General features: G+C 39.8%; 1 protein-coding gene across 5 annotated transcripts in view; it reads left to right on the forward strand.

Annotated features, from left to right (window-relative positions):
• Window positions 1-677: 677 nt before the first annotated feature.
• acap2b (ArfGAP with coiled-coil, ankyrin repeat and PH domains 2b) overlaps window positions 678-13,134 on the forward strand; it is a 44,479-nt gene continuing 32,022 nt past the window's right edge. For all 5 annotated transcript variants that reach the window (XM_020081161.2, XM_020081164.2, XM_020081162.2 and 2 more), the window contains exons 1-2: window positions 678-1,098; window positions 12,277-12,334. In XM_020081161.2, coding sequence (XP_019936720.2) covers window positions 1,046-1,098; window positions 12,277-12,334 — 111 coding nt within the window. In that variant the 5' untranslated portion in view covers window positions 678-1,045. The remainder of the gene's footprint in view (window positions 1,099-12,276; window positions 12,335-13,134) is intronic.

Raw genomic sequence — 13,134 nt, forward strand, 5'->3', positions numbered from 1 at the left:
CAGTAGAAGAAGAAACAGGGCGTCTGTCGTGTGTCGACGTTAATTCCTCTGGATCAGGAAGCTCCTGTCAACTCTGCCAGAGATAGTGCACACAAACACAGAGGCGTCACTCATACCCGTTTTCCGTGCCTGGCTCTGATACCAAACACCACCAAGACCAAGCTCACCATTATAACAGTATGGAAGAGTCATAGGAGAAAACCACGAGATATATCTATCTATCATTAGATGGATGGATGGCTAGATAGATCTATAGATAGATAATAGATAGATTGATATTGATCCTGAAGGAGTGTGTGGTTAAAACTGTGGTCACTCATCATTCTCGTATATCTTCCTCTGATTTAGTTTGACTGTGTTCTGGGCATTTCCACTTTATTGTCAGAATGCAAAAGGAGAAAGAAAATAAATTGGACTCACAACGATATTATTGTTATATGACACAAAAATGAAAGAAATCAAAACAGTTTCCAAATCTATCCAATCAAAGCGACATTTTAAATCATTCATTTATAAATGTATAATATAAAAAAAATATATATTTTTTAAATGTTTGAATGTAATGTTCATTCTGATAAGCATCAAATGATGGTAACTTCAGTTTTGTATCTTTTCCATAAACTCGGCAGGAGAAGTGGCTCTGATGCTCCCTGGGCAGTGATCCCTCTCTCTGGTGTAGACGATCTGTGTGTGTGTGTGTGTGTGTGTAGTACACTGGCTGCTCGGCTCGGACCGGAGCAGCTACCGGGCGACTCTCTCGTGTCTTCACCGCGGACCGCTGCGTCTCTCACGGTCGAGTCCGGTTCGTCCTCGGGGATTCCCACTCCTCCAGCGCCCCGTTGTTTATGGTCGCGACACCGGCAGCTGCTAACCTCAGAGGCTCGCTGGCTAACGGAGCGGCGGCAGAGTGGAGCCAGCAGGTCGGACAGAGGCGCAGGGGACGTTAGCAAACAAGCTAATTAGCCAGAAAGACCGAGCCTGGATTATTATCTCTAATCAAAGAGGAACCGAGCGAGTCTGCGGAGAAACTCACTGCGGCAACACCATGAAGATCACGGTGGACTTCGAGGAGTGTTTGAAGGACTCCCCGCGGTTCAGGTGAGTGTCAGGCTTTTGTCCCATTTTCTTTTAGTTGTTATTCATTTATTACAGACGGGGGGGGTCTGTTAGCTGCTTTAAGCTAATCGGCAGTTACCAGCTAGCTGTTGGCTGCCTGTTACTTTTCTATTTTGGTCTGTGAGGGAGAGGAGAGGAGAGAGGCAGGGGAATCAAACACTCACTGACCGCTGTGCTGAGCACGTTTGTCCGGTATCGAGCTGCTCCAGTGGTCGTACGTAAACTATGTTAACACATTTAAAATATGAATGGAGGAAGTTACAGACTGTTCCACTGGCTGCTGTTTTCTGACAACTGTGACATACTGAGGGACGATGTTTGTCAACTGACGCCCTGAACCAGTGGCTCCGTCCCCCCAGATGTATCCACCTCCCCACGGTCATATGGACAAGTACTGAACCGATCTGCATCACTCTTGTTGGGGGGGTGGGACATGGGCCAGAGAGGAAAACATTACACTTTGTTGAGGATTCATTTTGAAAGGCAGCTCCCCGGGATAAATGTTTTGTACCTGGATGTCCTAAAATGAGTTTATGAGTTTCATCCCTTCAATTGATTTCTGTTATAGGAGCCAGACAGTCTACTGAGGGCCTTTCTGGTTTTTATTTTATACCCTTCAATTACATTATATGATCTCAGATAACTCGAGTTATATGTACTCTTGTAGGTGTTTCTTTTGGAAGGGCATGGGCCTCACTTCTCTCCCACCAGCCACAGGATCTGGTTCCTCTCAAAAATGTGCAAACGTTGCAGAATTTTACATCTTTAAATGTCATGTGCGAAATCCCAATATTTAAAAATCATCAGTTTACAATGATGTTTTGCATTGAAAAGCAGCAAATCTTATTATTGGAGCCTGGATTAAGACAATATTCAGCATCGTTATTCAATCAGTGAATTAATTTTTCTTGATTGATCAACTATCAAAAGAGTTAAAGATTACTTTTCTGTTAATCACCTAATCAGTTACTCTAATAATTTCAGGTCTTTTTTTCACACACAACATATTTTGTTCAGTTTTTTACAGAAGACTAAGAAAACTTTGAGATGTACAATGTAAATGTGACAAGTATTCACGTCAAAGAAGCCGACACCAATAAACGTTCAATATTATTGCTTCGATGATTTGCTTATTAACATAAGATTAATCAGCAACTTATTTTATAACAGACTAATTGACTGACTCAGCTTTTCAAGTATTGATCAAAGTAGGTAATACATCCTAAAACTCACCATTTATTTTCATTATGTGTCAGAATATAGTTTTTATTATTATTATTATCATTATTATAGTAGTTGTAGTTGTAGTAGCAGTAAGTATTTAGCTGAAGGTGTGACCTCTAAGTAATGGTTGGATCCACACTTGAGTGTAAATGAGCTCCTCAGCAGTTGTGTCAGGTGTTGGCTGATCATGTGATGTATTCCGACGAGCTTTGACATCTTCACTCTCTTTTCTCTTTCAATTTGTCCAGAAGAAGTTTTGTCTGATGGGATGTTTGCTCTCAACTTCCTCCTCTCTCGAATTTGCGTTGTAAAGAGATTTGAGGAGGCACCTCCCTCCTTCCTCCCTCAGCCCCCGCTCCCTCCGCTGCTGCAGCAACATCCTCTCTCACAAAAACGAGGAACAGATGTTAGAAAGTTGTTTGCTAAAGAATGGAGCTTTTTTTAATCTGAGCATTTCCTTTGGGGGTTTGCATAAAGGAAAACTTCCCAGTCAGCTGTGTGACTCGAAGTTGGTTGGAAAATGTTGCTGAACAATCTAATTGGCAATTATTTACAAGCACGACAGCTGACTGCTTTTAGTTGTCGCAACCAGCAGTTACTTTCATTATTGTAGTAATCACTGGGTCTAAAATGTCAAAGGTGGTACAAAAACATCCAAAGTGACATCAGCAAATGCCTCTTTTACGTTAAGAACTATAAAGAAAAGTTGAGAATCTGGCTATTTATGTCTAAAAATTACTACTATTGATCAACCAGCCAACCAATTAATGGATCAATTATCTCAACCCATTATCTTTGAAATTTCTGTCTGGTCTCCTTCAATCCCACTCACATTTGATCGATTGTGGATAACAGATAGTGCTGAGTCACTGCAGGAAGTTCGAAGCGGTCTGTGTCAGTGATGTTACAATAAATGGAGGGAACTACTAAAGCTAAGCCGCAGACAGAGTCTGTGGTGAACACACATTGTCTGAAACTTAAATCTTTAACCAACGACTCTCAGGCCGTAAACAATCCCATTTTCCCATGAACTTCAAATCTTCCTTGTCTTCCATGATGTTGGACATTTATGTTTTAGTATCATCCTTGAACATTATAGATAGTGAACTACGAAAGGCCAACCCAAAGACTGTTGAATTCAGAAAACTTCAAAACATCATCAATAGTATTGCAGACCTGATTGCTCAGTCAGCAGCGTTTTCTTCCTGAGGATTATGACTCAGTACAAACGGCCCTTACCTTCCTGTAACTGATGCACCTGTTTTGATGGATACGTTACATCCAGTCAACCTAAGCAGTGTCTATGTTGCTTGAACATATGAAAACACATGTAAAACGTGCAGCTATAAATATGAAATGTACCCCTCAGAATATTGTTAACAACTTGGAGCTAAAACAATTTGCCAGTTTATAACTTGGGTAATTTTTCAAGCAAACATTACAAAGTTTATTTACTTCCAGCTTCTCATCTGTGAAGATTTCAATATTGAGTGTGTCTTGGTCGCTAGTAAACTTAATATTTTTGTAGTTAGTTAGACAATGTTATTAGCACTTATTAGAAAACAATAGTAAACCTCTGTTACAGGTTGTAGAAGAAAATATTCCATTTACCAAAGCATTTTTAACACTAGTGTATGAATACCCACATTATAAAAACCTTCTGCTCTCTGTTAAATCACTTTAGTCTGATGGGAAGCCACTTCCCATGAGCCTCGGCTGTTGGGTGTCACAGCTAAGCGCATAGCCTCATCTCTCCCTCTCATCTACTATATTTTCATTGACCTCCAGCCTAGTGCTGGAGTCATCTGTCAAAGTTTCCTGACTTTAAAGTCGACTGTGGGTTCATCCTGAGGAGTTGGTGCTGATCTGAGGTTTTCACAGCAGTTTTCCACTTTGACCACCATCGTTTAATGTCATTTTTCCAAACCCCCACTTGTTATGTTTAGCCAGAGAAGAGGACAGAGCAGGAGAGAAAGAGAACGGATGAAAACATGGAATATACACCAGTGTGAAGCAGCTCTCCCTCGCTGCAACATCTGTTTCCATTTTGGTGTTTGCTTTCAAGTCTGTGCCAGCGAATATGGAGCCCCCAAATGCAGAGAGGGTTGTTTTCAAGTGGTGATTTGGCACACCCCACACTTTTTTTTTTCGCTCTCATCCTCATTTGAGTTAGGAAGCTGTCTTTGGTTATAAACCATGCTTTCAGCCCGGAGGAGAGACGCACTAGTGCAAAAAAATTTATTTTTGGCAGTAAACCCTGGTAGCCTAGTTTTCCACTTGAGAGTAGACATTAGACTCTGCCTGGAGAGCTTTCCTGACTCCTCTTCAACTATGACATTTGAAAATTCCCTTTCAGAGGACTGTGGCTTTTCTCTCCATATAGACACAAATATTGCTACACATTCAATATGCCTTTCTCTTCTGAAGAGTCCCAAAGTATCAGCAGTGTATTTTTCACATTATGTTAGCAACATGATATTTGTATTGATAGTGTAAGGCTTGATTTCCATGGCATTGGCCAATATTTATAATGTCTGTGGAGCTGAGGTGTTATGACATCCTTAACAGGGTGTTCAAGAAAGCCTCACATCAAGAAATTGAATTCTAAAACATCACAAAAGAATGGTGGGTATGTTTTTATGCAGAGTAGACATGAACTGCCTGGACCAGATGAGCTAATGTCTGTAATTAGCAGCAACATGTTTCTCTCGAATCTCATCCTAATTGTCATAATGTGATAGCTCGCTCCTGATTGGTTTTGCTGATAGTGAGGTTGTCTGAGCGCAGTGACATGAAGTCACCGATCAACAGTTTCCCCGAGTCACTGACAGCAGCTGTAGAAGCAGCAGATCACCATCAGTCTCTAGAGCTCATTCTGTGATACATTCTGATTAGTTTCCCCTGGGAGTCCTGATACAGGCTTGTTAGCATGCCCGGGGTTGTTGCAGGTTGATTAAATTGAGCCGCAGACCATTTCCCTTTAATGGTTATTAATTAAGGAGATTAACAGTTTATGAAATATGAGGGATAACCCTGCTCTTTTTTATATGCTACTGCGGGAGACAGTACACCCAAGTAACTAAGGCGAATTCATGTAACATCCTATCTGAGCCACTGAAAGAAAATTATTATTAATATTATTATTAAATTATTTTCTGTTAGAATGGAACAGAAATTGTTTTTGACTGATTTTAATCAATGCCAGGAAGTCCACCCTATCCATCCATCCTTCCTATTCAATTAATCATTCAAGTTATTGATCAATATTAAGTTAATGATTGTACATTTTTCATCGTTAGGTTTTAAATTGTTTCTCTCACACAAATGACATTTATTATCATATTAGAAATCACAATCACTCAGTTTTTCTAAAAACAGTGTTGCTGTGACTTCCACCTTCTGCTCAGTGTGAGTTTCCTTCCTGCAGCAAGTGTGTGTGATGTAGGACGGCCAAGGATAAACAGTAAATACAAAAATTGGCCTGAATGTTCATTCATTACATCAGGCAGTATTTCCCCCAAAGCCTGTGTCAGTGTTTATCTTTAAATAATGACCTCATCTAGTTGATGTTGTTGAAGCTCGTGCGTCTAATGGTGCGTTTTACCACAGCGGGACCCCTCCTCCCCATCAGCACTGCTCTGCTCTCTAACAATCACAGGATCTACGTCACAGCATTGAAGCTCACCCCATTCTTCACATTTCCATCCACGGTAACAAATTCAAAATGTTCAGTTGTTTACCACGGCCACAACTGTCATTTCAGTATAGTGGAATACACCTTTTAATTCTTAATATTCAGCTAAAAGATTTAAAGCACAAAGGCAAACGCCATCTTTGTCTTGCATATTAGGAAAGTGTTAACAACAAAAACACTGGAGGGAAGAAGAAATGACAAAACACCTGGACACTGTATAAAATATAATAAGGAAACATCAGAGAAAAGCTGTCAGAAATAAATAAATTGGATTAGTCATACTCTTTTTGAAGTAAGCCTGCTTTGGGCTAACTTTGGAGTGTGAAGCTGTATTATGCAGGAAAATATAAATATGGGATTGGATTCAGTGCTGGCAGGTACTCAGCATTAAATGGTGTAATCCTGCTGACAAACAAATAAACCAACAGATGGGGGTGAAGACATAAGGTCATTGGTGAAGGAAAGTAATTGACTAATCATTACAGCCTTACGTGACATTCTCTATATGGGCAACAGTTCATATGATGGAAGTCAAACAATACAATCCCCCCAAAGTGCAGAACATCTGCAATAGAAAATATCTTCCACTGATTAGGAAAGTTAAACTATGTGAAGAGCAGGTGGTCTTTGATGTGAGCTCATTATATCTTTGAAGTGCCAGCGCCTTCGCTGCCACAGGCTCAACTGAAGACGTGTGCTGGCTCCGTAAATTACAAGCGTGCTCACGTCAGTCCTGCATGCAGAGTGCACACGGCCTGCTGCCAACAGCCACACACAGTCAGAGAGGCTGCACTCTTTGTTTTGGGTTCTGGTCAGTTAATCACTTCTAAAGAATGAGACGTCTTCATTTTTACTGGAGATAGTGCTCTATAGCGCTGACTGACAAGTGGGGTTTTGTGTAACAACTTAGATGCAACAGTCAATGTATCTTGTTCCACTACATAACAAGAGCTTATTGGAATCCAAGTCAATAGGCTTTGAGGTAATAGCATAAAAGTTTGCTTGTGATATTTAAAAGGGATATAAAAATGTAATTTAGGTTAAGATGTATTGAAAATAAATTGTAAGAGATACTGACACATTATTATCTTGCAAATATCAGAATCCCTGTGGTAGAATGACATCTCTTTATTTATCAGACCAATGTAATCCAAGCAGTTGTAATTTGTTCTAGTCTTTCAGTGCTTATATAGTGGATCAATGTTGTGTTGCGTGTTGTTAAGTTAACCTAAAGAGAAGTAGCACTGACACATTTCCTCCGTGATACTGAATTAGTCTCTTTCTTGCTGATGTGGTTCACAAAGCAGGGTTTTCTTTCTCTCCATGGGCTGTCTCCTGCTTCACACAACTCAACTGTCTTTATTCAGGACCAGCGTTACTCTCATCAAGATGTCTGGTTCCCTAATTTATATGGTTTCAATTAGTGAAAAAAGGATCTAATCCTTTGTGTCATGTGTCGTTTTACTTTTGTGCTGAAATGTCCTCTGACCAGTCCTGCTGTGTCATGGAGAGAGAGTCCTCCCTCGGTTCTAAAGGTCAACAAGTGAGATGGATTTGATTTCTCTTTACAGCTGAATGAGCAAAATCAAACACCGTGTCGTCATAGCAAATGCATTTTGAGCCGTTTATATGACAGTTATATTGTTAGGAGCTGGGACAGAATTAGTCATTTTATCATGTGTAGTTCATTTGTAGATGTGTGACAGGAACCTTATGTTGGTTGTTTAGTCAAATGGACAAATACACGACTGTGATTTCGCAAATGTTGCCTCTGAAATACAGGAAAAAATTACATATCACCATCATCGTCACTTTAATCCAAATGCTGGTCTGCTTTGGCGTCAGCTGCCACTTCTGTTGAGTTTACAGGAGCCACATATCAGATGTTTGTCTCCTTTTACTCACAGAGCAGAATACCTGCAGCATGTGGGCTGTATCCTTATCATGTAGTCTTCGTTATAGCACCATGTGGGCTCTTTAGAGATTATTGGACATATTGCGATGCTGTGATAACATTTTATCACTATTTTGAGAATGTTGTAGTGGGTTGCACTTAAACATGTGTACACATATTCACACTGCAAATAGAGAAGAAATGTATTTTCTTAAAGTTTGGGAAATATGGGTCAACTGAACCTCTTATTTTCTATTTTTCAGTTGTCTGGGAGAATTTAGATGATCCTTGCCCTCAGTGACGGAGAACATGAAAACAATTGATCAAGGCCATCAGGGCTGCCTTGGATTTCTTGTATAAAACTTCCAACCAAAAATGTATTGAATCCCAATGTAGTCAATTTGCACCAATGTAACATACCACCACAGATTAAAAAACTAGGGTTAAGGAGATTTAGATGTTGTTTGTCTAAACTCTATGATTCTCTTATTGCACCGTAATGCAACAACTGAAGGACCATTTCATGTAAATCATCCGTCAGATCACCTTTGTTTGACCTGTAAACAAGCCCAGTTGGTAGTTGACCTTTTTAATCAAGAATGAAGATAACCAGTGAGCAGATAGGCCGCGTGTTCAAAATAAGATTAAACCACATTTGAACAGCTGTATGTGACCCAGCTGAGGTCCTGGGTAACTCAGTTTGTAGAATGTAGAAAAGGCTTAAGGGTTTTATTTCCACTAGGGCAATTGAGGTGACAGCTTTCAACAAATAAATGTTCATATCCCTGTGCTTTTTAACTCCTATGGATTTATGATCAACCAACTTCCATTTAAGTGTTAACATTTATCAAAATATATTGTATACGTACGTACTGGAAATGTAACACGAAATGGAGTATGCATCACACAATGAATTCTACTGTTACAACCCTCCCAGAATCTTTGGTGTGTATTTGAGAACCATCAATAAAACCAACCCCTCAGCTTGGTTCAGTCTAGCTTTGGAAAGAGTGCTGGTTCAGCAGCAGTTTATCAATATCTAGAGTTTCAACGTTGAGCACTGCCAGTGTTTCACTGAAGCTTCCTCTCCTTTTCTTCTAGTCTTGATGCATTTTTCTCTTGTAAGAGTAAAAATATTTTGTCCACCTCCTATTTTCCATTGTGTTTGTTAGAAAGTCTGATTCTGGTTCTCTCTTGCTTTCTTCCTCTGCTCATTATCTAAACTCAGGAAGGTTGGACATGCTCCAAGGTCAGAGCTGTGAGGCAATGGCCCAGATTTACATTTTGCCAGGGCCCCTCCTTTTCTTATCCTCTGTCAGCACTTTCACAAGTTCACTCTCTCTGCAGACTTGAATTTCAAGAATAGAAGGACGCAGCCATGTTCATGTAGTTAAAAAACCTGAGCGACGGACTGATAAAGGATTGAGTTCCCAAGCTAATCTCTTCCCAGTGAAAGACAGCTGAATGTGTCTGACCTTTTCCCAGTCACCCATCCTGTTATTGACTTATTTAAATGCACTTACTCCTGAGAGCTGCAGCCTCAAGGACAAAGCTACAGGTATTTTATTTTAGTGTATAAAAAATACAGCCAATTAGTAATGTTGGCGAGCCAGTGACTGTGTGACTTGTAGTCATTGCATTTGTAACTGCAAAAGTCCTGTGCATAAATAGAAAAATACAAGAACAAGCTAAATCGTCTTGAAGTCCGACATTACAGGCTTTCAGAGGAAGTCGTCAAAGAAATGGACTTTGCCTTTAGCAACTGACAAAGGCAAACAGTGCTCGTAACATGCTCTTTAGCTTTTGACCAGGGTTGATGTCTGTGAGGGAAAAAAAAGAAAGAAGCTCTTAATTGCTTTTGACCCTGTTTCTGGCCTCCTCGTCTTCATTTCATTCTGCTGTGTTTAGTTTGAGAGTAAAGCCTCATGAAAATGGACAGTACAGTGTTTCAGCAATGTGAAGCTGCTCCCATGTTGCAAGCTTTTTTTCATAGAATGGGTAATTTTGGATTATACAATACAGAATGTATTTTAAAAAATCTGTTATGTGGCTTTCAAAGTGTAGGTTTGTATGAATCGAATGAAGCTCACAATACAGCCTAGAGGTGGTGTGGGTTTAGTGTGAAGGGGGGTGGATCTTAACATATTTGGCTGAATTAGGATCATGTTAGTTTTGCAGACTGAACAGTGTGGTTTTGGTATCCACTTAATCCAGTTTGCTGAAAGATGGAATCGCCCCCTGTACTTGATTTTCTGGTTAGTACACTTCCTGGTTGTTTAGCCAGTAACTGAATATCATAGATATCTTTCAACCACAGTAAGAATAAACCAGCCAGCTAGCTCTGATATCAGGATTAGCAGTGGAGGAGCTGTCCTGATGATATTGAGGGTTTGGTGACTTAGTCATGGATTTAAGAAAGCCAGATTCCTGGTCGCACTGAGACTGTTATGCAGCCAGATAATTGGTTCGTCTCCAATAAGCACTCTACCTCTTGAGATTTCAGCGAAGATATTGCAGTTTCTAAGGACAGACAACATACAGTGCTTTATCTTACTCACTGCTTACTTAGTTAAATCACTTGTTTTCTATTGCAGGAGTGTATTCAAAGGCTTATTCAGTGTTGTGTCTTGTTGATGAAGCACAACTGTAAAATACAAATGCAATAAACAAAACCAAGCACTTTTTTTGATTCTCAAATCTTTGGATGTAGTTGTTCAGTACTTAAAACACATTGAGAGAAAATATATAACTGTTGTATAAATCTGTTCTCTACATACAGCAGAAGCTTTCTCTAAATCCCCTCATCCCTTATTGAAAACACATCTCAGTCTGTCTCTTGTTTTTCCCTGACAGTGGCCAGATGTTGGTAGCTGTCAGTCTGATACCATATGGAAGAACAAACAGCTGGAGGGGGTTTGGGGAACACCGTCTGCTGCTACTGCGGGGTGTCTTTCTTAATCCCCACCACCACCACCACACACACACACACACACACACACACACACACACACACACACACACACACACACACACACACACACACACTGTGCTGTGTATTTTGTCAGTTTTCCGTTGAATGAAGAAAATAACATTCAAGCTTAAAACTAATATTCCTATATACAGAGATTTACCCTGAGAGCAGGAGGATAACAGCCTAAAATCTTATTATAATTTCTACCAGAAACAAATACAAGTGCTCCAGTGGCACCAGTATGTCTAGGCCTTTTCAATGTTTCTATTGTTGCCTTTCTGCGGATTATTACCGCTAAACTGTTTTAAATGTGGAACATGCATCTGAGCTGTGTGACATACTTGTGTGACAGACCACTGCTTTTCTCTTGTCTATCCTTTATTGGCTTATTTCTGAGTCCGGTGAGAGTTTTGAAAACAATCTACCAAAGTGTTATGGTGACAAGGTGCAGTTGAGTTCAGTCTGTTCAGCTGGTGTGTCCTTACCTCTAAACAGTATCATAAGTAGTGGTTACATTTGTCTTGTTTATTACCTGTTTGCTTCCTTTTAAGTTAACAGTGTTAAAAAGATTTTCATCAGCCACTTAATGATTGGATACCAGACTGAAGTAAGGTCACAGTAACACGCTGAACGCTGTAGGGATTAGTTCAAGGAGGCTGTGCTGGGAGGAGGTCTTTGAGTTTCTTCTTCGCCTGTCATGGCACCATGAAGCTTGTAGGCTGTTGATCCTGTGGAGAGCCAAGCTGTGCTTTGTCAGGTTTTTAAGGGCACAATGCCAGACCTGACTCCAGCCCTGCGGCATTACCCAAAATGGCAGCTCTCAGTGTGGCTGCCTCTAATGGAGTGTGTGTCTGCATTTGATTGTCTCAGTACTTCACAAGTATATACTGTTAAATATTACAGCTGTAGTTTTCAGAGGATGTAATTGTAGAATATGTGGACACTGGTGAAGCTGAATTGTTGCGTTTAACTTTAAGTGTCTCTTGTATTTAAAAAATGATTGACATGCAACAAGTGTTCCTGATAAGAGTGTGATCAAAAATATAGATATAATTATATTATAAGATATAATTGTGCTGCTTTTATACTATATATACATGTGCTGTTACCTTAGCTAGAGCAGTGTAGAGTAATATTTTGTTTTATTCATTCATTATCTGATAAGTTTGTGTTTTATGACAGATGATAATGGGAAAATGATAATGTGGCAAAGATGGTGAATCATATTGGCACAGAGGTCTTCAAACAATGATTCCCCTCCTGTGTATCTTTTGTCTCTGTTTTAATTAAGCATGTCAATATGTCTCCATGTCAGTGGAGTTGATAGCATTGACTTGTCGTAACACTTCATTTCAATCTTTTTTTCTGTCCCCACAGAGCCACCATAGAGGAAGTAGAGGGGGATGTGTGTGAGTTGGAATCCAAGCTGGACAAAGTGAGTACCACCCATGAAAAACATTGGTTAATTGTTCATTTGTTCTACTGTGTGAACTGGCAGCTACAGAGGCCATCCTGCACGTGGAAAAATGTTGGCTTGTCTCTGGCCTTGTCCTCCTTTACATCCTCTGACAGATTGAGTAAGACTTTAATATAGACACTGTCAGTGTGTGAAATATCCAGTGGCAATTGGGGGGGTCCTCCCTTACCTAGTGCTCCAGTGTTATGATGAAGCGAGCGTAGGTGAGCGGGAGAGTGAGGACATGTGGCCTAGTGGAAACCCTGCCTGCCTAATACTGGACATATTACTCTTTTAATATACATTTTGATGTAAATTATTTCTTAAATATTTTTTAATTTGACTCAAACTTTTAAAAATTGGAAAATTAAACTGCCATAAAAAGTTTCATAAACACAATTTTGTCTTTAATAATATACATAAACAATGTTAACATGCGTTTACTCCCCACTACAGCCCTGGTGGTGATCGGGTAGCTTTGGCTTTATCTATCTGTATATATAGTCTATGGTTGAAACTGTGATGGTAAAACAAGAATGGATATTCTTTTACCTTACAGTAAACTAAAGATGATGATTTTTCATTCTCCTTGTCATGGTTTTCTGCATCTCAGTGTGATTTGCTGAATATGAGCTCTGCTTGACCTTTAAAGTAAAGGCTACACAGTAATCCATGCTTTTTAATGACAATACATTTTTGCCTTTGGGGGTTATTTCCTTTAGCTGGTTCAGTTTGCAGTCACATTCATAGTGTGCAACATCACAGTTCATTTTACCCAT

Source organism: Paralichthys olivaceus, chromosome 3 (genome assembly GCF_024713975.1).
Source record: "Paralichthys olivaceus isolate ysfri-2021 chromosome 3, ASM2471397v2, whole genome shotgun sequence".
NCBI lineage: Eukaryota > Metazoa > Chordata > Actinopteri > Pleuronectiformes > Paralichthyidae > Paralichthys > Paralichthys olivaceus.